This window comes from Chironomus tepperi, unplaced genomic scaffold, assembly GCF_022539635.2.
Source record: "Chironomus tepperi strain 1889 unplaced genomic scaffold, CSIRO-AGI_Ctep_v1 contig_85, whole genome shotgun sequence".
Lineage (NCBI taxonomy): Eukaryota > Metazoa > Arthropoda > Insecta > Diptera > Chironomidae > Chironomus > Chironomus tepperi.
Window position 1 is genome coordinate 9,493,391 of NW_027226207.1, and position 27,803 is coordinate 9,521,193.

At 32.7% G+C, this 27,803-nt stretch overlaps 1 protein-coding gene across 2 annotated transcripts in view; it reads left to right on the forward strand.

Annotated features, from left to right (window-relative positions):
- Nucleotides 1–11,265: 11,265 nt before the first annotated feature.
- LOC139086222 (putative lysozyme-like protein) overlaps nucleotides 11,266–27,803 on the forward strand; it is a 42,947-nt gene continuing 26,409 nt past the window's right edge. For both annotated transcript variants that reach the window (XM_070634602.1, XM_070634603.1), the window contains exon 1: nucleotides 11,266–11,716. In XM_070634602.1, coding sequence (XP_070490703.1) covers nucleotides 11,705–11,716 — 12 coding nt within the window. In that variant the 5' untranslated portion in view covers nucleotides 11,266–11,704. The remainder of the gene's footprint in view (nucleotides 11,717–27,803) is intronic.

Here is a 27,803-nt window from a genome sequence, read left to right on the forward strand (position 1 = left end):
CTGTGTGTCACGGGACACTAATGTCTTGTATATGCCATGTATATGCCGTTTGCGGTTTCGGTCGTGGCTTATCACTAAGGTGTACTGGGACACAAAGAAGTCATGTTCTATGTCATGTCACTTGCAATTTATTTCTTATTTTTTGTTCATTTACACTCACTCAAATGACTACGATATGCCACTCGAGTCCACTATCCCCCTTCAATTCCAAAAACTCTTATTAACCACCCAACAAACAATAACAAAAGGATGCAAATTGCGTGCATTCACTGGTCATTTACCCCTCTATGGAGAAAATTATTGAATTCATTATGAATATATCTTGAATTTACCATCTTATTATGTCCACATATAACATAACACAGCTGCAAGTTTCAACTATAGATGAATAATTCATCTATTTGGATTATGAAAGTAAAAATTTTATAAAAATTAAAAAGAGTATTGCGGATTTGTTTCAGTCACCTTGAAGCATTGGATAATTTTAGAGAAAATTTATGGTTTGATGCGAGATGGGATCATTGATCTTTGAATATTGACCATAAGCAATGCTTATTATTAGCTGTACAATCTAAAGACATTTACTCTAAATCTGTCCATTCGTCACATGTTGTTATTAATAATTATCACAAATATTTTTAATTTTTGATTGACAATTGCGACGACCTTGCTGTATATTATGGACTTTGTCGGAGGTGAAGTGGCTTGCAATATGTATCTTGGGGCAATGAAGTCATTAAAGTTCAATCCTTGTGGGGAATTTTGTGAGAAATATTGAGGAAAATGATATAAATGGTCAGTTCTTGGGTTAGTCATGATGAATTCTGGTTATTTGATCAAGGGGTCTTGGGTGTCAGTTCTTCATGCATTATTTAGGGACAGAAACAATAGTTGTCCTTATTGTGTCCATACCAAGGATGAGGAATTGACTAAAATGACCAAAAATTGATCCAAATTGATGTAAAAGCCTCAGTTCCGAATTAATGCTCTATTCCTACAAAAAGGACCCACATCTGGAAGGTAACCTGCTAAACAACAAACCCCAACTCTGACAAAATCCATCATAAGGGAAGGAAGAATAATTAATCTAAAAATTAATGTTAAAAAAGCTCACATGCAAGTCGCAATGAAATAAGAAAATATCTTAATTATTTTTTTAAATTTATAAGATTGTTTGATGTTGGAGCTGAATAAATTAATACTAAGCATGACAGAAGTTAATAGCATTTTTGTTTTTTTGTTAAGCACAAATGCTGCTAATTAGACGTACTTCTAATTATTGTGGATTGACTTTTTTATCTGTAATTGGAATGAGGTCGAGAAGGGATTAGCTTTAGGGGATTCTTTGAGGTTTTTTAAATGATTTGAAGGATTTGTGATGCAACATTGTTGCCGGAACAACACAGTGTATTCATTAGGCAAAAATACGTTAGAACTAGACACCAACTGGTCGTTAAATTGACATCAACTGATTACAACGTATTTTTGTCCACTCGGGATTATGTCGACGTATCAAGACAAGGCGTGAAGTTGTCTTGATGGCAGATTTATACCTTATTGTGCTGCTCGGGTTGGTTGTTATTGAATATTTAATTAAATTTGAATTAATATGTCAGAAATTCAATTAAATATTCATGTATGCGATAAAAAGCTTTAAATTGAAATTAAATTATTCTAATTCTATGTTAGCTTAGAATACAAGCAGGAAGAATTAATACATTGAATGACTTACTTACTTCGCTGGCCTCAAAGACCAATTGTGAACCATGGTCTCTCATATATGTTGCCTAAAACCAGCTCTATCACTGGCTACCGTTTGCCAATTACCAATTCCAAGTGCAATTCTGTCTCTATCGCCAGTTTCCTTCAACGAAAGACTTAATGGATAGAACTCAGACAAACCTTTGACAATCCAGAACAAACAATTTGTATTTTCAATTAAATTGATTGAGAATACTCATGGAGACGCTCATTTAGATGAATATGTTCACTGTTTATTGGGGTATATCAGAACAGTCATTAACAGGGGCGTTTGATCTCAAAGTTGCTGAATACTCCTCCAATCAATAACTTCCCCGAACAGCACAACGTGTTCACTAGGGTACTGCTATGTTGCCATGTTAACGATAATGCGCAGAGTTGCTCAGATGGCACCTTGATGGCCAATTTCGATCTATTTTCCAGATAAAAAATACTTTTGACTGCATTGTGCTGTTCGGGCTCAAATTCTGAGTAATTAAATTTATTCAAATTGTTACATAATTCAGAATTCCAACAAAAATTATTCACATGAGAAATAAAAACAAATAAAATTTTCCACAAACAAACAAACATTAAACTATCATTAACAGTCCCCAGCTGGCAGCTCCAAAAAATTGAGAACACATATTGAGGAGCTGCATACAAAACAATTTATCATAATACGTCATGTTAACAACAGTAATTTTTCATAGTTTTTTATAGCTAAGTAAGTTATTAATTATTATTATGCATTTGTTGTCTGTACTTAAACCTTTAAAAATACAAAATATGAACAAGTTTTTTCTCTCTTTCTGTTATGTTCAACGAAAGGAACTTCCCCAATGACGCAATCCATGTCAATAGATTAAATGTTAATCTCAAGTTTGTAGAGTGTGAAATTAAGTATATGCTCGTTGGATATGCTTTTTTTTTAACTTGATGCAGATTTTCAGCTTAAGCTCTTCAAATTTGCATGCATTTTTTTAAGGTTTGTAATTTTTAAGTAGATTTAAATATAAAATGAATTATTTCCGGATTGGAATTTGAACTGTTAATGAACTCGACTAGATTGAGCGAGACATAGCAATGAATTGCATTTGCTGCTGTAATAATGAGTTAAAATCAGTCTTCACGGTGGTGTTAGGGCAAATTCATGTCTTATAAATGGATATATGTTGAGTCGGTTTCGAGATCTGGAAGCGTCGCGAAAAGCTAGGTTTTCCCGCTTACCACTCCACTTTTTATCTGCTGCTTCTTTTGTAGGTTGACACCGCCTACCGTTGAACCCTTCAGCAGGTCATCGACGTCCAATCCTTCCAATGTAAGGTGACAACCCTTGTAAAGGTTAATCTGCGGAACGTGGACTGAAAAGCGGTCAAACTTCACTTTTGCCAACTCTGTCAGAGCTTGAAGTTGACTGAACTCACAGCTCGAACAGCTCAAGTTTGATCTTGATGTCAATTCTGAGCTCTAAATTAAAGACAGATTAAACTAAAATTTATTGGAAGATTCAGTAAATTTTATTGTCAAATCTAGTAGAAATTTAATTCAATTTCATGTCCATTTAGTGTCTTCATGAATACGCTTAGTATAAAAAATTGTCTCTAAACTTTTACGACATCATTTCCATGAAAAACTGTTTTCATTTCTTAAGAAAATACTGTTGAATGCTTGACAAAAACAATCTTTCAAATTCACATAACAGTTTATTTTTATTATCTCCAACATATAGCTTTAATGATGTTATTTCCCCACAAAATTAAAACATCATCACTTATAGACAATATTTTCACATTAATTGGTGATTTTGTAAAGAAATTAAGAATACAAAGGCAAGAATTCCACAATTTTTGTGCCAATATTTAATTACAAAGCTATAAAATGTCCTTGTCAACCCCATCCTGAATTTACTGCATCCTAAATTGTTTTCTTGCTGCTTAATCACTTTTTGTTCAATGAATTTTGATACTACGAAATAGAGAGGATGCAATTAAAAGCATAATACCGTACATCTTCTAAATATAACTTAATTAATATGAAAACTATTATTTTTTATACTCGGAACTAACGTTCATTTACTTCAGAATATTTAAACTTTTAAATGGGGTTATTTTGGATGCAATGTTATGCTGTATAAAAGCTCTCAATAACACAATTTGAATGCATATTTTGAAAGCTTTAGAATGAACAAATCTTTAGTTTAAAAGGAAGTGGTGCAATGTTCTTAAAAAGGTTTCCTGAATACTCAGTTTCGACGAATTATTGAGACTAAGACCGGAGCCGAGACCAAGATTGTAACTGAAATAAAGCCGAAACCGAGACCTAAATTGGAACCGAAACTAAGACCGCAAGCGAGATTAAGACCGGAATTGAAAACAGGACCAGAACCAAGATCGTAACCGAATCTTAGACCCAGACTACACAGGAATTCTTCAGAGTTTCGGTCTCGACAAATTTCGATAACAATACCGTGGAAGTCTTAATCTTGGTCTTGATATCCTCTAGCTTTTATCTAAAGCGTCGCAAGAATTGTAAAAGTCCTTGGTCATGTCGACATGGGATTTTTGCAGAGCTTGAACTTAAGTCGAATGTCATATGGAATCGAGTTGACTTCTCTATACAAAATCTGAGTCGACTTTGTGCTCTGAGGATTTTTAAATTTAAGATTTAGAAAAACATATATTTGGTCTGTTGCCTTACCACTCGGCCTTAAAAGCTTTATCCTCGCATGGCTCTTGAATCAGCAAATTCGCATATTTATGATTTAATACCCTGAATTCTTCAATAATTCAACATCCATTCAACTAGCAAACGAGGGCAAGAGAAGAAATTAAATTCATTGAGGAGATAATCAAAATATTCGATTTTACAGAAACTGCACAGATAAGGCATGAAATTGCTCCAACGGCCTCCTTTACAGCTGATATCTGCCGATTTCTATGTCAAAAAATGGAATCAGCTTCATTGTTCTATTCAGAACCAATTCCTAACCATAACATTCAACAACCCCCAAAAAGCACTTGAGAAGTTTGTTAAAACTGAAAGAGTAGACACCACAGCTGCTATCTTTTTACCTTAAATAAATTTTATACAAGAGATGAATTGTAAAAGTTTTGTATTTCAAACTTCATGTTCAACTATTGAAACTTGAACTAGTTTTAAAATTAGTAAAAAAAACTATTTTTTGTGCTGATAAAGAGACCTCCAATTTACATATATGTACAGCATGACTGCTCTTACAACTCTCTCGAAAAACAAATAAATTGACCTTATGAATATATTTTTTTTTGATAAATTAAAAAAGGCGTCAAACAGCTGCTGTTGGACATTCATTCAGAGATTAATTAATATCTCCAGGTCGTGACAATGATGATTGAAATTTATTAGATTCCATTGAAATTTTGTGTCAGTATGTGACCCAATTTGTTTGATATATCATCGCGAAAAAAATTGATATGATTTCTTAATTGCTGAAATATATTTTTTGATACATACTTTGTCAAGGGTGCGGATAAATGCGTGTTTTAATTGATGTTGAAATTGTTTACCCTTTTGACTGAATTGGAATTGGATTTTTATAGAGTTTGAACTGTTGATTGTCATGTTATACATATTAAAGCAGTGGTGGGCAATCTGGCAATTTGGCAATCAGTTGCAACGCTAATGTGACGTCAAATTTCATTGGAATTGTCATGACCTGCATGCTGTGTGCGGTTTGGGTCCTGGCTTATCACCAATTGTTGCTCAATACTGAATTAAAGCTTTTTTTGAGCATTTATTTTCAAATAGATAACTTGTTGATTTGAGTATGTTGCAGTAAGATATGAGAAGCTCTTTGGAATGAATATTTTACTGGATCTAGATGTCTAGAGTCAGACTCTTATTAGTATTATCTTTATTTATTTCTGAATTGAAAGAAAAGAAAAGCCGCCTTAATCTGGAACACTAGAACACGAGGATGCTCGAGGATGGTGCTGATGGAACACCATCTCGAACACTTAGGTCCGTAGCTAGAAATTTGATTGGAGGGGATGTGAAATAGTTTTGCTTGGATCATAAAAATGTATGGGTAGAAGAGGAGTTCTTATGGGATTCTTGATTAAAATCCAAGCAAATTAAACAAGAAGGCCGGAAAATGGTGAACACCAGGATCCTGAATACCTCATTGTAGACACTATTATAGAATTTGAAACATTTTGTCTGATTCAACTTTCATACTTAATAACTTCGTTGATCGTACAGATCAACTGTGATCAATGATGATGATGATTAGTTCCTACTGACCCACTGCAAATCTTATTAATTTGAACTGTGATCTATGGCTTCTCTTAGTAGACGTCTGAATCTGATTTTGTCGCTAGCTGCTCATATCTGGTTCAACCAATTTAGAGTAATTGATATTGTCTCAAAAACGACTGCAATAAATGATCCAAAAATGCATTCTTGTGTAACTATAAATATTAAACATATTTTCCAAGTCTTTAATTTATCTAAATCTCCAAATCTTGATTGCTCTTGATTGGTTTCAGACATCGAGAAAGTATAAAAATTAATTAAAATTTTGTGCAATAATTTCACCAATAAAATCCAAGTCATCAATTGAAAGTTGCTAAAAAAATCATTTTTTTGCACTAAATATCAAGAAGCAAAATGCCAAAAAATCCCCAAAAAAAAGCTTCATCCCATTCATCTTTACCAAAATTAAAGAGAGTACTTTCATCACATAGCTCAATTAATGATCAATTAAATTCACAATATATTCATTATGATCCATTACATCCAAAAGTAAATCTATTTTGATTTTTTTAATGAGTCAAAACATTCATTATTATATCACACGTGAATCACGTACCGATTAGCTTCAAAAAAGTGAATGTATTAAGTAAGATGAAAAGAAGCATCACTAGGCGAAAATAAATAAGTTTTAATGAAATAGCTAAGTAGATTGAGGCATTGCAAATTTCAAATTGCTCCCAATATATCGCTGCTGACTTCTTTTTTTATGAATTTCGAATGTGAATGAAGAAAAAAATTGCACATTTTTAATAATTTTAATATTGTTCATTATGTTGCATGAATTGAGCCTAATTTTGTGCTGTAATCAATTGAATAATTTCATTTGAAATTTTTGGGGAAGTTTTTTTTTTGTCGGGTTTTTAATTGAATTTGGCTATTCAGAGGACATGATAAGTTATGAATATTGCAATATTTACAATTAAAAGGAAAGCAAATCGGCTGATGTTGTAACGAGGTCTACTCAGAGGTTAAGAAGCTGTTTAAGTCAATTTGAGCTTGGCAGTGGCTCCTAAGTGTCTTTAAATTGCCTCTAAATAGCAATGACATTCTATTTACTTATTGAATGTTAAAAATAACCTTTATCTATCAGATCATGAAGATCCAGAGCTGGACAAAGACTAATTATTGTTTAATAAGTGATGATCCGCCAGATAGCCGCTTTCAGTAGACCTACAGTTTATAAAGACATCATAAGCACTTATTTATTGACATTAAAGTCTGTAGCCAACTAAGAAAGGCTTTAAGTATGCTTTCTCGGTATCAGGAACGGGACCGAGACAGGGAAATCTCGGAAAAGTTCAGGTTTCATCTCTTCTCGGTCCCGAAAATCTTCTGGAACTGGGATTTATAGAACGTATAGCTTTAAGTCCGGTTTCCACTTCGTATGATTTGAAAAACGACAGTTGAAGAAATTCTCGTCTCGGAACTCGAACCAATGATAGCAGGGTCAATGTTGTCAGATACGAAGCCACTTACAACTCATTGATAGCAAGTTTTAATTGAATTTCAACGTTTAGTAGTTTTGATCACTAGCAGACCGATTATCAAGCCTAGTCAAATGATTCTTATTTCTACTTGTACTTTCCACTCTAAAGTTGCCATAACTTTGAAAGTCCGGACAGCAAAAGTCCCAAAAGTTGCCTCTACAATCGATTCCTGCCAACTCTTGTCCACTTAATTGCATCGTGACCAAAATTTCATAATTTAAAGCCAATTTTTTGCTACCAAAAAACTTGCAAATTTGCGTCACTAAACGAATATATTTCCTCATCATACAAATCCTTCCACATGACTGCAATGCAAACTTAATAATAATTTTAATCCACAAACACAATCTCAGTTGACCACATGGTCTAGACTGAATACTTTTTTTGATATAACTGAATAAATCCCGTTTGATTGATATTGAGTGCTGTCAAAATTGTGACGACATTTTTGCATGAAAAATTTGATAATTCATAAAAAATAAATTAAATGCTGTTTGGCGTTTTTTGTGCTGATACCCAGCTGAGGTTGATCAATAGATGCATATCAAAGTTGATTTAAAATTGGATTTAATTGTGGTTATTTCAGATCTTTTTGTTAGAAATTTGTTGTCATGGTAACTGTGGATTGATGAAATTTTTTGGGGTTGAAGGTTGAGTCATGTGTGGCTTTTATCTTCTTGTTTGAACCCCAAATGTAGTCAACTTGGGTAATCAGAGCTTGATTTGCCTTGCTTTATGTCTCGTTCTAACCAAAGCGACCCAAATGAGGAATGATTCGCTACGGAGCATTTAAGGCTCCAATAAACCTCTTTTATTAATATCAGATAAAATGCGCCTAATTTTGCCGTCCATATGACTGATAAACGGAGCCTCAACTCTATGATGGAGCCTTTTATACTTGTGTCGCTCGAGGAAGGATGATGCGCCTCGTGAATGTCTATCACTGCTAATGGTCCTTAATTATTTTCGTTTACTGAATAAGTTTATTGAATAAGTCATTAAGATCCTTGACCCATTCTGGGTGTCGTTTGAAACAGGCTTTATCGTTGTCTATCCCTTGCCAATTTTCAATGTCAACAGCTTTCTTCCATCCTTCCAAACTCGATTCAGTTAGTCGTTTGATCAAAAATTCAGCCGCCATCCCAGTGTGACTTTGTCACTGTACCAGATTTAAACCAAATCTGGGACAAAGTTGAAGTTACATTAGCCTGATACAGAATTTTGGATCGATTGACCGACTGTGTCATTCTTTGGATCTTTCCTCATGCTATTTTGCCATCTGGAAAGTCTGAATTATACACAATCTTAAACCGTATTTCTACAGCTGTTACAGCTCATGCAGCCTCTACAGATGTCAAATTTATTGCTGATAACTGATCTTAGACATACAAAATCATTGACCTTTCAATTTCTCTTATCGCTAATCAATAAGTGTGACTCAATTTTGATATGTACATTCATTAAGCCACGACTCAATTTTCACAAACACGACTGCATTGATAAATCTAACAAAACAATCATAATTTACGATTTGTCAATTTACACTTTATGCTACAGCCATAATTCATTCAAGCCGGTTGGCTTATCTGACCCTTTATTGCATATATCCACAACCATATCATATATGACTTTTCCGTTTTTACATCAGCATTTATTTCCAGTCTCTATTACATTTCTGTAAGTTGAATAATCTGTAACAAATCATTGAAATAATCACAATTAAGACACAGAAAATCTCTCTTTTTCGGACCAACAGCACAGTAGCAAGAAGCAATAAAAACAAAAGAAAAAGCATTTATTCTGCATTACCTCACCGGAGTAAATCCGAAAAATTGCTTCCGACTTTTTTCTTTCCATTTCTTTCTATTTATCTGTCTCAAATGTTATTTGTCATACTTTACTGCACACACGTTTGTGCGTAAAAGTCTTTTTTATTCTAGCACAATTGCACGTGTCGCCGTTTTTTTTGATAATGACAAAAATTGATTCAATTGGAGCTTTTTTGATCTTACTTCTTTTTTTGCGCGTAGATGAAGAAAAAAAAAGTAGCAAAAAAGATCAAAATAAATTGGGTTTAATGCATGAAACAAGAAGCAAAATACAAAAGAAGAAAGAAACATATGAAAAGTAAGAAATGGGGATGATGTTGATGGATAGAGCGCATGTTGACTGTTTTTTTTTAATTTATTAATTTTGGATTAACAAATTTGTTGAAAAGTAATGTACTAAGCAAATATGTAGACAAAGCTCAAAGTTAATTCAAATTTTATATGGAGTCTAATTGACTTGAGTTTGGTTCATACAAAATCTAAGTTAACGTTGGGCTCTGTGTGCATTCGGAAGGTACATGAGGTCAAAATGCCCAAAACCTCCAACCCTAGACTAGCGTAAATTTGTCTTCAGGTCGGATTCGATGAAATTTGGCCTTAGGTCAGAGTAAAATTTGTTTATGCCGTGTATTTTCCGGAATAGATTAAGGATCTTTAAAGTATATGAATTTGAATGAAATACTGGCATTATAAACATTCTTATCCATAATAAAAGATCATATTGAATTTAATTGATTAAATTGCCTTAAGTTCACTTCCATTGAAGTCTTGACTTCCAAATTTAATCCACAATGAAGGTTTTTGAACTTTTAATAAATGACCTTTTGCTTTGCATTTCTCTAAAGTTCACATCAAAGTAGTCTTGGAATTTAAAAAAGCCAAATAAATTTCAAAATTTTAATAAAAATTAATTTCATTTCCGTCAACAATTCCATTCCAATTTTGATCGCCTAATTGATAAGCAGACAATTGCAAATATCATCAAAAATACTTTGTTATGTAAACTTCGACAAAAGAAATTATGAAAACAAATCAACAGATAAGATCGTGACCAGGATCAGAGTTCAAAATTTCGATCTAGGCAGTCAAATTAATTTGTATGCAAACATGTCAATCAAACGGATATAGGAAGGTAGGTGTGGAATAATATAAAATATACATTGAAGAAGATGTCTGATTATGAATAAATTTTTGATGAGCATGTCTAATTTTGAAAGGTTTTAAGAGTTGCCTACAAAGCTTTTCTTTAGCTATGACATACCTTGGGTGGCATCGATATTATAATGGATATCTAGAATCGTTAGGCTTAGGGTTTTTAGTATCGATTCCGGAATAAAGAATATCAAAGAAAGATATTTGGTTATTTGTCTAGCCATTTGACCCTATACCCTAAATTCAGTCTCTTTTGATATTATAAACCATTGATGTACAACCTGTGTGCCATCAAAAATTGTAAAAAATTCCATGAACCGTATGTCGCATGCGGTTCTGGTCAAGCTTACCTGCAAAGTGTTCCGCGAAAAATAAAAGGTTGTCCATCACTGTCATAGACTGTTATTCTCTTCTAAGTAATGGAGCATACAATGATTGGTCAACAGTTCTCTAAATATTTGACTAATGTCTCCAAAATAGACACCATTCTGCTACCGTCTCTAAAACCACAAGTACTATAGACAGAACAACAAACAAAACCAGACAAACCGCAGACATAACCTCACATATGCATATTAAATCACACAAAAAAAAACCACGAGTAGCAAAAAAAAAATTGGTTTACAAGTTCGTACTGAAACCAATTCCACCACTCCAACATTGCATTTTACGTACGAATCGCATTAAACGCCAAAGCTGAGTAAAAGCCTATAAGTAATGGTAAAGAAAAAGTTTTAATATTAAACTCAGTTTACGTCTCTTGATGAAAAGATCTCGTATATCGAATTATATCCTTTAAAAATCCTTAAAAATTCGGAATAACCTCAAATAATTATTAAAATTTATTAACCGGCTATCGATTTATTTACACGATCATCAAAAGCATCTGCAAGAGAAAAGAAGAAGAAGTAATAAGAAGAAGTATAAAGTTGTTGTGTGGCTATAAAGAGTGAAAGAGAAAGAAAAGATAAAAAAATAAATAAAAAAAAAGAAAGAAAAAAAAAATTTCTATTTTGAGTCTTTTTTTTTTGAAAGTGAGAGTTGAATAAGAAAAAGCCGATTCCACTCAGTTTCCTCAATACCTTCGGAGGCAACGCGTTAAAAAAATAAATAAAAATTACAGTAAGACTGCTGACTTACTTAAGGAACTTAGATTAATTAATCTCTAGTGATCAATAAATTAAAAATATATACACAAAAATGAATATGAAGGTAAGCATTAATGGCTAATTATTAATACCTCGGATGTTAATCTATCCGCATAGTTTACACAACAATGTCTTGTGCAGTGAAGAGTTTTAAAATTGTATGCAGTTACGGATAATAAAAATTAAGTCTTGTGCAACAATAAAAAAAATTGAATAAAATTTACAGTCGGTGTGAAAGGTCGACTTCCAATAAATTGATACAAATTCATATGTCTGCTAAATTCCGTTTGGATATAAAACGAAAACTTTCCAATTTCAAGTTCAAAGTTTTAACATCAAATCTCTATTTTCTATAATTCACGATCGCGACTTAACGTCTTTTTTTGGTCCGAAGATTTCTACTGTTTCTACATGCTTATTTGATATTCGCATGCATTTTGGTGTGGAAAGAGATCAATTTAAATTTGAAATTTATTAGCAATATTTATAGCGGATTTAATGAAATTGGTTATGAGTTATGATTAGTAAAGGTTGTAGAGAGTTTAGTTTTGTGTTATGAACTCATCATAGTCATGCAAATGCTAATTTGCTTGCTTACTTAACTGGGCATTTCATCAATTCTGGTCAATTGCTTCCCTCAAATGAAGTTTAAAGCTAGTTTTAAGAGACACAATGCAGCAAAAGGCATTTTTCGGTGCAAAAATAGATCAAAATCAGACATCATGCTGTCCTCAGGGCAATTTAGCGTATTACAGTTAATGTCGCGTTCCAATACTGCTTTTCAACTGCCTTCATCCAAGAATTTGGTGGTTTTCCAAGAGCGTTTTGATTCATGCTATAGATAGATGGTGTAATGACATTCAGTGACACCCATTGAGTACGGAAACTGCTTGAAATCCAAACTTCGAGTATCTTCCGAAGTCGTATATAGCCGGGATAGCTCAGGACCTAGTAGGCCTCCCTTTCAGTAAAAGAGCATGCTTTCATGGTACAGTGATTGCCAGAGCTTGAAGTTGAAAAAAATTTTATATGGAAAAAGTCGATTCAAGTCGACTGGACTCCATAAGTAATTTATAGTAATTTATTATCAAAATTTGAATCGATTTCGAGCTATAAGTATTGTACTTTTGTATTTAAAAGCATTGTATTTGTCTTTAGAAGCTCTATAACCATCATATAACCCACAACTGCTTAGACATTCACTCATTACAAATGTATCCATTCATCCAAAACTGTCCCTTAATATTGAACCAATTTTGCTAAGTAATCCATTAAATTCTCCATAAAAAACTTACATTCCAAGAATCTCTTACTTAAACATCAAATTGATTCCATCATAAAGCTTCACAATTTCATTACTATTATTCTCCATTACCATTCAACAAAAATTTCATCATAACCGTACGAATAAAATCACAAATTACACAAATTACTTATGCTAAATAAAAGCCATTAAATACAACTTGAAAAATGTTTAAAGTAAACAATACAGCAAGAAGCATAATCGGCAACATAATAAACAAAAGAAGAAACAACATTAAAAGTAAGCACAGTGAATCAGTGTTTAGTATCAGAAACGGAAAAACAACAATGTGATGATATTATTTGTCATTATGAAGCTTTTGGGAGTTATCGGAAGTGACTTTAATTGATTGTCAATAGAGAAGGGGACTTTTGTGGTTGATATTTGGGTTTGGATTGGGAATTTAGGTTTGGGAATGTTGGGAAATTGAGAAGAATCCAGATTTTAAGAGATTTTTGGGTATTGTTGAGGATTTCTGGTTTTAAAGTGGATTAGAAGTGCTTAAATGCATCTAGATACGTCAAAATGTATGCTAACATGTTGTCCTTAACTCAATGCTAAGCACCAACTCAAAAATCACTTGTTAATCAAACACAAGCCTTCATATTAATCCCCAAAATCACCTCAATGTCCAAAATACCTCAGCATTCATGACACATACATAAATGCGACGAATTAAATTTTCATGCAACAAATTATAAACTAATACACAAAACTAAATCAAATTTAACTTAAATTACTTAACAATCTGCAATTATTTCAAATAATGAGATTATTTCCAGTAATTGAATCTTTCCCCAAAAAAGACATGAAATTTAATTGACTTAAAATCTCACCCAAAATTGAAAAAGAAAATAGAAAAGCTCAACGCATCATTACCGGATAAGTCATAGACATAATGACCCTATCAAAAAAAACAAACAATAAGATTGAGCTAGTGAGATGACAACAACTTCATTCCAAAAGAAATTTATATTCATAAAGATAGCGATCGTACCTCATACAATGAAACAGCGTGGCACTTACTCATGCAAAATATGATCGTAATTGAGTAATGTTTCATTTTGTGTAAGAAATTATTGAAACTTGAATTATCAGTGATTGGCAGCTGGTTTGAGAGGTATTGAATGGATTATTAAGTTGTCAGGTTGGAATTTGTTGGGGATTGATATTTTATTTGAGGAATTTTCATGGTTTTTTGTGGAATATTTTGAATTTTTGAAGGATTTTTTGGGAATTTTGGACTTTAATCCAATATTCTCAGATCTTGAGATATTCTCAGATCTCTATAGCAACAAGTGGCATTTAATTCTTAATCTTAGTGCTCAAATCTAGGTCTACAGCTAATAATAGACTCGGACTCGCGACTTTATTGCCAATTACACTCTTAAATTGGCTGCTGTGAATTCATTTACCGGTATTTTTGATTAAAAAGAGCAATAAGCAGCTCTATAGAGTCATAAACCTAAGATATTTGAAAATTAAATGCATAGCCATGTCTTTTAGGATGGGAAATGGGGATTAATAGAGAATTATAACGTATTTTGAACTGAATAAAATCACAAGAAGCAATATAAAGCCAAGAAAAGTAGAAAAATGAAGGTTTGACCCTCCATATCTCTTCCTGGAACCGTTACTGTTAGGAATTATGAACTATTCACTAAAGTTCGCTATAACCTAGCTAATTAAGCTCAATATAGTCCTCAATACTCCCTTCCAAACCGGAGAAGAACGATTGTCTATAAAATATTGCAAAAAAAATATCAACATAGACTTTGCAGTGGATTTTCATCAATTTTTAGTGCAAATCCGCTGTAAAATCAGTTCATAAACATTTGCACATCCAATTGCTCTCCCCCTGCTTCCATACTAAATACCACACCTTCCATACCTTCCATAAATTCATCATAAATCTCCTCAAACCTACAATGTCTCACATATTTTTTTTCTCTCTTCAATTATGAAGTCATTGACTCACAATCAATCGTGGTCTACAAAAAGAAAGAGCATTTGTTTGCTGTACATGCCGCACACATGAAAACGAAAGTAAAGTCATTGAAGTTTTTTTTTTAACATTTCTATTTTTTTCTTCTCTTCTCCGGTTCCTCTCTTTCTCCCAACAAACCGTGTCTTTTGCGAAAAAAAAACATAACAAAATAAGTTTCGTAATCGTTTAAGGAAAGTTAAACAGCAAGAAAAAGAGCACAAGTTAAGAATACCGTAACATGTTACGGCTATGAGTTAATTTTCGTTGTAATGTTGATGCAGCTTACTTCGAACATAATAAGGAACGACGACGATTTTAATTAATTACCTTTTGGATGGTCTTCTTGAAGATTAAGTTGTGTTGAGATAGTTAAGAGAAATGAGGTCAATTTTAATTGGGTGGAGTGGACTTAAGTGGCTGATTTGGGCAGATGATGGTGAAATGAGATAAAGGCAGTGATTAAGGTAGTATTTGGAAGTAAATGAAGCATCTGGAATTTTAAATTTGGTACTTTGTGAATGATGTTTAAAGATTGGTCCTTAAATCGTAATAATTGAAGCTGATGGCTTAATGACTCCTTCTAGCTACCTCACTGGATACAATCTGTGACTTTTTACAATCAGTGACCATATGCAGCATAGATTCAATTCAGGATTTGATTAAAAATCATTAAAATTCATTTATTTATTGATCATCCCATCCTCATCACAATTTTCCTTACATCCAGCACTTTTAAACTCAAAAGAATCCTTCCAATCCATCAAATCCACATCCTATCATCATTCCTTCCAACAATTTATCTCCAATAATCCCAAATACCTTCCCATTTATTCATCCATCAAAATCCCAATTTAATCTATATTCTTATTACTGTATGCATGACACACTGCATGCCAATACATCTTACCTACTCATATCTCACATGTATCTCATATCTATCTTGACCAAAAAGGAAGCTTTTTCTTCATCTTTATTTCAATTCCAATCTGATTTGCAGCCTTTACATTGTATCAGTCTTCATGACTATACCTTACTATTTATCCTTAGCTGAATGATGTCACGTAATGAATTTTTATTATTTTTACTCGTGCCTTGACTCGTTTGGATGTCTAACGAAGGGACGAAAAGGGATGGCCATTACTTCCTTTTACCCTTGAGTTACGCACATGTGTGGCAATTTGCAATTAAATTTTGAAAGAAAAATGGCTTTTTTGCTTAAATTCTTAAAGCTACCTAAAACGTGGCAGAAAGCATGGATGATGGATTGCACCAGAAGGACTATTCCCAGCTTCTTTCTTAAATTCACTTAAGTGGCGATTCTTATGTAAATTAAAGAATCATTTTCATACAACTCAGCCACTTCCGGAATGATATTTCTGCTTGTGGCATGACTTTTGCATGCTTTTTTGTTGTTATTACTCATTCAATTTTCTCTTTTTTTTATCTTTCATTCTCTCATTCGTTGGACATGGAATGAGTATGGCTTTAATAAATTATGACAATGAGATTATGATTTGTATTCCTTTGGGATCTTCTGTGGGATGATGAGTGGCTGGGGTTGACAGGGATGAGCTGAGGATTAATTGATAGAGATGTTAAAGAGTTTCTGAAGGATATATCCTAACAGAGAATGAGCATACTTACCTAAATGAGCGTGCTTATGAGGCCTGTTTTTGTGACCATACTCATAAGCATGCTCCTTGTCTGTTTGTGATTCTTTTGGTTATTAAATTGTGTTTGTGGCTGAAAATTGATGATTTTGTATTTATATTTAAGGATTGAGACTAGTTGCTTTGTAAAAAGTCTTAATTATGACGTAATGGGTATGTCTGAGCGGTATAAATAGAGATGACTTCAATTATGAGCTTTAAAGGGTCTTTTAAAGTCCTTTTGTTGGCTCTAAATGGAAGCCACCTCTATTTGGCAGCCATATGGATCACGCTTAGTAACGGAGCCTTCCTCATTTGCGTGGTTCGGAATGGAATTGATAAAAATGATCAAGCAAGAGAATAGTCTGCAAATTTAAGAGTTTGTTCCAGAATTTCATTAATTTTTGCTGTATTCTAGCTATTCCACTCCTTGTTTAATCCTAAATTGCTAAAGAAATGTTTCTAAAAATCAAAAATCTTGAGAAAATCCCACGAATCACTTCCATAACCATTCGTCCTCCCATCCACATCATCTCCATTTAATTCCTCACTAATTAAATTAATTAAACATTTCAAAAAATTAAGACAATAAAACCTCATTTCACTCACTATATCACCCTCGCAATTCTGTCATCGTAACACATTAAACTGTCACTGTACCCAGCATAATGAGCAAGGTCACAATACGAACATGAAGAAATGACTTCTTTTTTTATTCGCAGTCATAACAACTTCATACACCTTATCATTATTATTGTACGTGCCAGTAAATAATGATTATAATCTAGTTTCACATGACGTGAAAACTACAATTTCTTGTAACAAGTTGCACTCATTCGGTATATGCTACTCAGTCAATGGCCGTCATAGAAAATCAAAAAATGATAAATTTATTAGTTTTTACGAAATGCGTTAAAACTTGATACAGCAGACTAGGCATTTAATGTAATTCGTTAAATAGTTACCAAATTTTGACCTGATCTCAATTTTAATCTGTCTGTGCACAGACAGACGCATTGCATCTTACGTGATCTTAAATAATAATTTTTCTTTATTATTGTATTGCGGCACTGCCAACGTCTCTAATTGCAGATTTGTGATCTCATTGTGTATATTTATTACCGTACATATAACTTTCAATTGGAACTGACCCATGTCGTCATATGTGTGTGTATAAACACTTAATGTATGCCAAATGAAAGTGAGATTTTTTTTATTTTTGTGGTGCTTGGCGCGGATTGTGAATGCAAAAATGGGTAAAAATAAAATATTGAAAAGTTTATTTTGTTGCTGTAAAGATGAAGAAAAGAAATGTAAAGTTGGAGAAGATGTGATAAAATTTATGGGGAATCATTATGACGATGGGACGTTGACTTATTAAGCGGAAGTAAATGAGTAAGTTTATTGAGGTTTAGTTTCTTGAGGTATGGATAGTGCGGTAAAATGGGGTGTCAGGATGAAAGGATGAGTGTCAAGCAATTTCTAAAATAAAGCAAAATTCCTTTGAATGTGACTTACATAGAATTTATAGCAAGGGTAAGGATCTGATCAAAATGATGTAATAGATGAATTTGTTCTATAGCAAAGCCAAATTCTGATTCCAAAGCTGAAAAAATGCCAATACATGCCTTTTCAAATACACCGATATGAATTGAGCTATTTGCTGAAATTCGGACGTTAAATAATAGAATAAGAGCCTATTCAGACCACCAGGTCTGACGGTAGACTGCTTTACAGTCAAACTTGGATGGTAGCGCTTACTGCCAACCGTTTTTGAAATCATCTTGTCCAAAGAAAGCTCATAAGTTTCCTTTGATTGATCGACCACGGCTCTTTGCTGACACTACTCTTAAACACGCTGTGTTAGTGCATTTAAGTATGTCTATAATAGTTCCAAGTATTTAAAAACATTAAAGTTAGCCTTAAGTCTAGTCAAAACTGTAGCTGAAGCTGTAGCTTCCTTTCAGCTTGTCTTGGGATTTGTCAAGACTGAGTCTTCAGAATATTCCCTCATAGTATCGGTCTTAGTTCCAAAATTTAACCAAAATCAAGACTTCTGGAAACCCTAGTGGTAACTGACTTTTCATGAAAGCAAAATTGAGCAATCCACTCAAGCACACCCAATTGTCCTTCTCCAATAACAACTCTGACTCTCATTGACGACATTAAACATTTTTTGAATGTCACCGAAAAAAACAAAATCGAAAGTAATTATTGACTGACCTAATAATTGCTTTAAACAAGCCATTCACCAATTAATATCAAACATCAAGCTGGTTTTAATGAATTTTTGACACAAATTTCCTCAATTAAATGTCATAAATCCTTAATTTGTTAAATTATTATATCGCTATATGCAAAATGCCAATTTTGTTGTGGCTATTTAGGTTGAAATGGATTCGGTAATGCAAATAAAATTTTGTGCAATTAAAATTATGTTGGGTAATAAAATTTATTAATGTTAATAAAAATTGGAATAGCTACAAATACCTCAATATACAATGTTAAATATCAATTTAAAATGTAAAATTTAGTAAGCACATTAAAGATTTATCTGGAATTGCTTAAGGCTGAGAAACTTATCGCAGTACTTCCGATGATATTCTCAAATTTACTAAGAAAATTCCAAGTCTGACTTTATTTCCATTTTCAACTTGTTATCTTCTTTTTAAAGGCATTAAAGTTTAATCGCTGTGTAGAAAGGCAATTCTGTATAATTGGACAGTTAGGGAAATTAATTCATGAATTTGCATGCTTTTTTTGTTAAAATTTGAATTTTTATCTTTGATTAGCCAAATGTTGTGGAATTTCTTCTTCAAATAAAGTCTTCTTTACGGTTGGGGATTGGCAGTTTTTACTTTGATTTAATGATGGGATTGAGTGTTGGGAATAGAGTGATATTTGCACATTTTTGGGTAGATTAGTTATTGTTATTGTTCATGTTTATCTTGTCTTGAATTGAATGGGCATGATTAGATACATAATTGTCTTCTCCACGACTCAGTGAAGCTGGGTTGAGTAGCTTTTGATATTATCCCAAGTGGGCAACTAGATGATTCTTTTAGTTAATGTCTACTTAACTCAGTGATGGGCAACCTTTTATTTTTTTTTTGGCACAACTTTGTGGAAATGCTCGACTAAAACCAAGCACTCTGGCTCGAATTATTAGAAATCATGGACCTGATTTTATGTTTGATTCGGTTTAGATCTAACATGATGCCAAAGTCACATTGACTCATCGATTAACCAACTCATGCTACCCAAGTTAAGATGAACGAGTAGATTCAGGTGTTGTAGTTGATAATTCCTGTTGTAATACAGCTTGTTTGACTCTATCTGAAGTGCTTAATAAAATATATTTATTGAGTACTTTAATGAGCCATAGACTCACCTAAGTAGGACAACGTAGTCATTAAAACACCATTGAGTCACTATATCAACGCGAAAGTATCCTGACGTCATCATAATGACTGATTTATAAACATTTATATGGTAAAAGATTAAATAGGCCACTTCGGACTGTTCTGTTCAAAACAGTTATGGAAATATCTGTAAATCAGTTTCAAAGCTCTGTCAACGGTTCCAACTTTTTTAAAAGTACCAACTACCTCTAAATTCACAACTTCTCCTCCAAATCCACATCCATGTCCACAAAAATTCATTAAATTCTACATGCAATCCAACCCCCTCAAATTGACCATCCACAAGAAATAGAACATTAAATACCAAGAAGATTAAATAAGATTTAATGAAGTTCTGTGGATATAAAAAGCAAAGCAAAGTCTCTTTTTACCAAATGTCCGACAAAACACAAAAAAAAAAGTTTTCATCCTCCCGATAAATTTCATTTTTTTCTGCCCATTGCGTGTCTTAGATTAATCTAAGATGAATACGCAAAATGTTAAATAAGAATTGAATTTTTGCGTGTTGATCTGAACGGAAATTCCAGATCTTTTTATCGGTTTCCCTCACTTGAATTAGTTTTATGTCAATTTATCCTGGTCAGTTGAATGCTTGGACATGCTCATCTCATTTTGTTGTTAGAGAAACTTTAATTTGCAACAGCAAAAATAACAAATTGCTTAATGAATGAAAAGAGAAATGTTTTTTAATTGAAAATGCAAAAATTGGCAATAAATTTGAGTTTAAGAAAGTTGGTTGGCTGAATATTAACACATTGATGATGAGTCAATTGAAATTTAATAGGAAATACATGCAGGTTTTATTGAATAATTGTTTGAAAATACTGAGAATCAGGATTGAGATGTGGGGATTTTTTGCAAGCTTGAATGGGATAAGTTCCTTGTTGTTCCTTGTTAATTTTGTCAGGGAAATCCAACGATCTTAAATTCGATTTGTGCCATTTGGGAAGCTCACTTACTTACTTTATTGGATCACAATTGATTGATCATCTTCAAGTACAATAATTCAGAATTAATTTGGATTCTTGCTGGTTCTGCCTATTTTCCTTAGCGACACAAATAAAAGTGGTTCCAATATGGAGCTTTTAAGAAAGCTCCATATCTATCCATATCTAATGATTCTCAATAACCACCAGAATATTTCCCATACATTTAATTTCGCTCCTGCTCTTAAGAGCGAAATTCAGAATTTCACTCCTGCTCCTGAGAGTGAAATTTTTTGGGAGTGAAATTAAAAATTTTAAACACTACTTTTAATACTTTGTGACGGAGACTTCTTCGTTTGTGTTACTCTTCTTATGTCTGTACAGAATTATGAGTTTGTAATTAGGTAGCCCTTAACTTTCAGACGTTATTTGTTTGATCTTGGAATCTTTCAAACCGAAATTAAGTTGTTATATACTAAAAGTCCTTTAAATTCAAGCAGGATCTGCTAATATCACGATCAAATCTCACTCAAAACTGTCAAAAAAATAAAAAAAGTCCAAAGTCACCTCATCCAATCCACAATTCCAAAAAGAAGGAATCACCAAATCCAAAACACAATGTAAAATAATTAAATTTACCAATTCCAATGCTTTTTTTTGCATAAGAAATACAATAAAATATCCATAAAAAAGTAAAAATTACTTTTATGTTTTCGCATGTTTGAGCATTCATTGATCCAGCAACAACAAAAAATAATAATAAAATTAATCACACGAAATCAAATTTATTACAACAAAATCTGCTACTTCCTCAAAAATATTAAAAATAATAATAATAAAAGAAGTAAATGAAGCTTGCAACGAAAAGAAAGAGCAAAACAAAGTAGAAGAAATTGTTGTGCAATATTTGCCGTGCTACACTTTCATGATTATTATTACCTACTGTAAAAAAAGCACAAAAAAAAATTGAAAGTTGATAGAGCACCAGACACTCGACACAAAAGGCATATCCATATTTTTTTGCATGTCACTCAGACGCATTTCTCTCGTCATAATTGCATAATTTTTTTTGTTAAGCATTGACGAGATGTTAGGAGATATAGATCAAGCTATAAGTTATTAATAATCCATAGAGTGAAAGGCACAACTGCTCATTATTGACGCCTTTTTTCATTTTTTAAAAGTTGTTTTATTTTTTGGCATTTTTTTTGTGCAAAGAGAGGTCATTTAACTTGTTTGGATATACGACCTGCTATTTAGTCTAATTAACTTGCGTCTTGGAATGGATTGCGACAAACTATTTATTTTGTTTAATGTGAATCGACGGTCAAAACAGATTTTTAATTTGGTATCTTAATTTAAAGTGTCTCAAGGACGTTGTTGATATTTTAATTGAGAGGGAATTGTTGGTCCTTGCTGGAATGCAATGGGTGTATAGCTATTAGCTGTTGTTAATTATTAAATAGGAATTCTTATGAAATAGTCAATTAAAATTGTTGAAGTCAAGCTGGAGGTGCATAAGGAGCTAAATTATGTTGAGGGTCTTGAGGGGGTCATGACTTGTCATACTTACATAATTTCTTCGGATACCGCCTTAAACTGGTTCTATCCCTGGCTTCTGATTGTTAATTTCCAATACCAAATGCAATGCAGTCTTAAATTGTCATATTGATTGAAAATTGACATCTGAAAATTAATTCGGCACCAGGTCAGAATCATACCAGCAAGACTGGATCTATTAACCAAACCTTGTGATATTCGGATAAGCTTTAGACCAGTTGCATGTATTCAGATGCTGAGGTATAATCACACTATGAATTTACATTGGTAAAGCCATTGAAGAATAATCCTAGAATATCCCCTAAATGCACAAGTTATGCACCTAGCAATGTACCCACAATATATCCAATCCCTGACCAAGTCATCCAACAAAATATGTCTTTAAAAATAAATCAGAGCAAATAATTGGGTTAAAAGCAACTCATATGACATGTTTGGGCAGTTTTGCAATACAAAAACCTTTTACGTATCTTTCACCTTCTACCTTTCCCTTTTTTGGATGAACTGACATGCAGCTGGACATTGTCAATGAAACAGATACAAAAAAGTGATTAAAATGAATTATAAAGAAATGCTGAAAATTATATGATTATTAAGGTGCTTAAGCGTCATTAATTGGTAATAAAATTGTAATTATTTTACGAAATTAATATTGACAAATTGTGATTGAATGAGTGGGAAATTTAGAAAAATTAATGAATTGTTTGCTATTTCACAAGAATTTTGAAATTAAGCTTGAGCCCCATGTGAAATTTTGCTTGATACCCACGTGGAAATTTACTTTTATTTAGTAATCAATTAAATATTCGCACAGCTCCAATTCGGCTCAAATTTTAAATGAAGACAAGTCAACTCTAGTCATCTTATCCATACAAAATCCTAGACTACTTTAAGCTTTGAATATTCGAGCCCTCCCAAGTCTAACTCTAACTTGGATTAGGTCCTAAATTTGGCCCCATGTCAGAGTCATGTAGGTCTCTTGCCGGATTTCGGATCGATAATTCAATTTGTGCTATTCAGGGCAATTAATTCCAATGAATTTTTGTTTGGAAATTTTAAAATTTATTAAATCACTCAATCCGATTGAAAATACCATTCGTAGAAACTGATATAATAAAATTGAAAAAACTCTATTTTCCACCCACTTTTTTAATATACATAATAACTTCATTTTTTTCCATATGCAAATTAAAATTATTAATATTTTCAAAGTGTTTCCGTGTTTTACATGATTGTATATCAATTATCACTAATTTTAGCACGACACGTTGCTTGTTATGCTCAATTAGTTGTGAAGTTAATTTTAAAATTATCGCTTTTAAAATTAATTAGGTAGTCTTCAAATTTTTTACAAAATTGAAAGAAATAGTCAGTATTTGGATGGGGATGGAGAGTTATCCTGAGGAGCTAAGGATGTCAAGTCAGTTAATTGATTGAAAATTCGAATCTAAACCGTAGTAACTCTAGCATGGTGTCGGATTCGATATGGGATGGGGACGGTTTTCGGATCATTCGATAAACTCAGGACCAACTTGTGCTAATTAGAAACAAATCACAATTTGGTCAAGTTCTATCATTTCCAGAGCTCAAAGTGGAGTCGGATTTTGTACAGCATCTAGCCGACTTGAATCAACTTTTTCATCCAAAATTTAAGCTCTAATCAGTTCCAAACATTAATTTTTGAATGGAAATTCCAAAAAAACTTTAAAATCTAGAAATAAAAACTCAAATTTCAAAAAACCATCAACAAAACTCAAGCAACCTTCACTTAAAAAACAATTTTCAAGCAACCAGATATGCCATTAAAAACTCTAGATTCATTCTTGGACACTTTATATCATCATATTACATCCAATTCATGCATTTCACTAGATAAGTGTGTCATTCTGTAAAAACACCTCAATGTCGTTTGGAAAAAGTGAAATTTAATAGCTAAAGACCTTCAAAAGTGACAGAATTCCTGTGAATTTCCTTAATGGTGAATTTTAATGGATTGAAAGTTTTTTATTGTGGTACATCATAGGGCTTTTAAGTGATTGTTGAGACTTTTGGTGATCATTAAAATTGTGGAGTGTATAAAGGGCATTGATACATATTTTAGAATGTTGTGGGCTTCAACACTCACTGCTGTATAATTTTTAATTGAATTAATTTGCTGAAAATTCCAAGAAATGTTGTAAAGAGCTTAATGTATTGAAAACTCAACACTTTGAAGGTCATGACAGTTTCCTGTGAATTTTCATCCACTTGAATTCATAAAGCCTTGAAGAATTTTCTAAAATTTTCGCAAACATCTTTATTCCTGACCCAGACAACCTCCATCCTACCACAACAATCTATTGAAATTCACACAATATTCTCGAAATATCCATAATGCCCCGAGCTACACAACATGACGTAAATGTTGCAAATTCAAGATTCTTCATGACATTTTGATGACGTCAAACAGCTGTCACACTATACATCCTCAATTCCAATATGACCGTCATCATGTGCCGCTCGGTACTGAATACACAAAGGACATATCAAAGCCAATTAAATAGAAATGATAAACATTTTACCCGTAAACATTAACTTTACCATACGTGTGAAATTGTGCAGAAGGAACGACATGATGTTTAAAGAAGGTATAAGTGCTCACCTGAATATCTAATTTATCGTTGACATTGCTAGTTCTATCTCAGGTTTACCATTTTAAAATTCAGCATTTTCGTACCTTAGTTGTAGATGTTTGTGCTTTTTTTTACTAGTTTTCGGTAACGATGGAGCAAAAACATAAACAAGTTAGAGGAATTTAAGGTATAAAAAATAGTTTATAAGGATGGAATTTTTCTCACACTTAAAATTGTTCTTATCTTGACAATTTTACATGCTTTTTCTGTATTTCATTCGAATAACGACTTGAGATGTTTACTAATTTTAAAGTAAATGTTGCATTTTGAGGGGTTTTTAATTGGATTTTTTTGTGTTCGAATTGAAATCGGAAGGAATATTGAGTTTTAATTTGAATTATTTAGTTAAAATTATGATGGAACTCCAAAAATACATGATGTAGAAATGGTTAAATATGTTGTTTTAGATCAGCGTGACTGATTTCGCGAATACGAGTTGGTGTGACTAGAAACAACAAAAAAGAATCCGAATCCGACTAGACTTTGCCTGAGATCGAACTCAGATCATTAATGCTGGTTGTCCAACGGTCTAACGACTATGCCACTGTTGCTTTTTTGCTGCAAATTACGTGCTATGTTTCGACTTTTGTATGTCAAGTTTGTAAGGATCTGGCAAGTAATTTTTGAGGATTTTTGAAGTTTCTTTGTAAGAATCGTACAAATTTAAGTAATTTAAGATTCCAGAAGCTCTTCCTATAACCTCCATTCAGAGAGATAACGCTCAGTAGCATGAGTAGCTATCTCAAGTCGAGTAGCCAGCTCCCCCTAAATATATCCTTGTCAAGCGCCTTCCATAATATGATCTTCCATCCTAACTTAAGTTTAATTCAACATTAAGCACAAGATTAAACCTTCGAATTACATCTTTAAATTGCATTAAATCAAATCCAACAGCCATTTCATTTATCTCCATCTATATCCTTTAATTTACATAAAAATAAGTAAATGTAAATCAGCGTGAATATTTAAAACAAAGAAGAAAAATGAAGAAAAAAATCTTTTTCTAGAATCAACAAAAGAAGAAGCAAAGACAAAAAGGAATAAAAAGCTCACAATAGAAATTGCACTTAATATTCAGACAAATCTTTCACTTTAGAAGAAGTAAATTAAAATTGATCTATTGTGTTGCTTGAAACGTTTGTTTGTGCTAATAGAAATGGAAATAAATAAGAAAAAAGTTTAGCAGTTTCTGTCAAATAAAATACGAATGATTGCAGACCCTGTTGCAGACAATAGGAGAGAAATTGAAGGAAAAACTTTAATGCATTTGTGATGAATTTGAATAATAAAAGTTTTATGATTGCTGGTGTCAATCAGAGTTGGGAATTGGGTGACGGCAATCATCACCATTGACAGTCGGCAACTTAACTAGTCTCAATCAGACTTGAAATTGGACAACCATGGTTGACACCTGCTAGCGGCCGGTCATTGTTGACTGCAGATTCCATCAAATTGAAAGCAGAACTCGAATTCGACTCAGATTTTGTATGGAAAAGTCGACTCAAATCAACTTCGAGCTCTAATTGGCATAACGTCAATGACGTCATTTGTACCACCCAGGATGATAGCTTTACAACTTAATTCACAAGCTCTACCCTCAATGACCACCATTGACCATAAAATTTCACATGAATTTAGTTCAAAATCTCCACTTAATGTCTGATTATACACTAAAAAGTGACCAAAACTACTCAATATTCGCAATAAATTCCACCTTATCCAATTTATGTGGTCTGTGATCCAGTTTATAACAACACTTGATTTTAAAGTAGTCATGAGAATTGCAAATTATTATAGATTGTCGATTTTATGATGAAAAAGTCTTTTTTTTTCTGTTCGCCTCATTAATTTCCAAGGATTTTCTGCAATTTTCTTGCATTAATGCACATAAATTTAATGGATAAAGAGGTGAATTTGCACAGATATAATTCATGAATTTATTGTCATACTTTATGGTGCAACTTAATTGCATTTATTATCATAGCTTATAGTTTGATGTTCTTTTTTTCGTCAATTGAATAAGGATGGTAGTTGCTGATTTATGGGGTTTGAGATCAAGTTGAGATTGTCTTTGAACTTTGAGAATTGTGGAATGATTTTTCAATTTTAAAAATTTATAGTCAAATCTCTGAGGAGTACATGACTTCCCAGAAAGCATAGGGTACATAAACAGCCAAAATCTGGTTCCAGGCAGACTTAACTCTGGCTTGAAGTCGAATTTCATTAAATTTGGCTTAGGATAAGAGTTATACTGGTATGACTACGGATTTTATGGCATTTCTAGATACATCGTGTGCTTTTCAGGGTTGTTTGTATTTTAAAGTTGTGTAGCAAGGTAACAGCAGCTAGAATTACAATTTTGGTAACTAGTAAGTCTCAAGATACGGTTTGAGAACCACTTTTGGATTTAGTTCTTGAATTTTGAGTCATTTTAAACATTTCAATCCTTTGCTTACTTCTCCTCAATAGAAGCTAGTTCTAATGACATAATTCAACTGCTATTCAATCATATCTTACCAGAAACAGAAGTTAAAGCTATTTCCAAGTGAAAGATCCCTTACAAATTGAAACTCTCATCAAATTTCAATTTCCTACATCAAGAATGATTAATTAAAAAGTCTATAAAAAAACA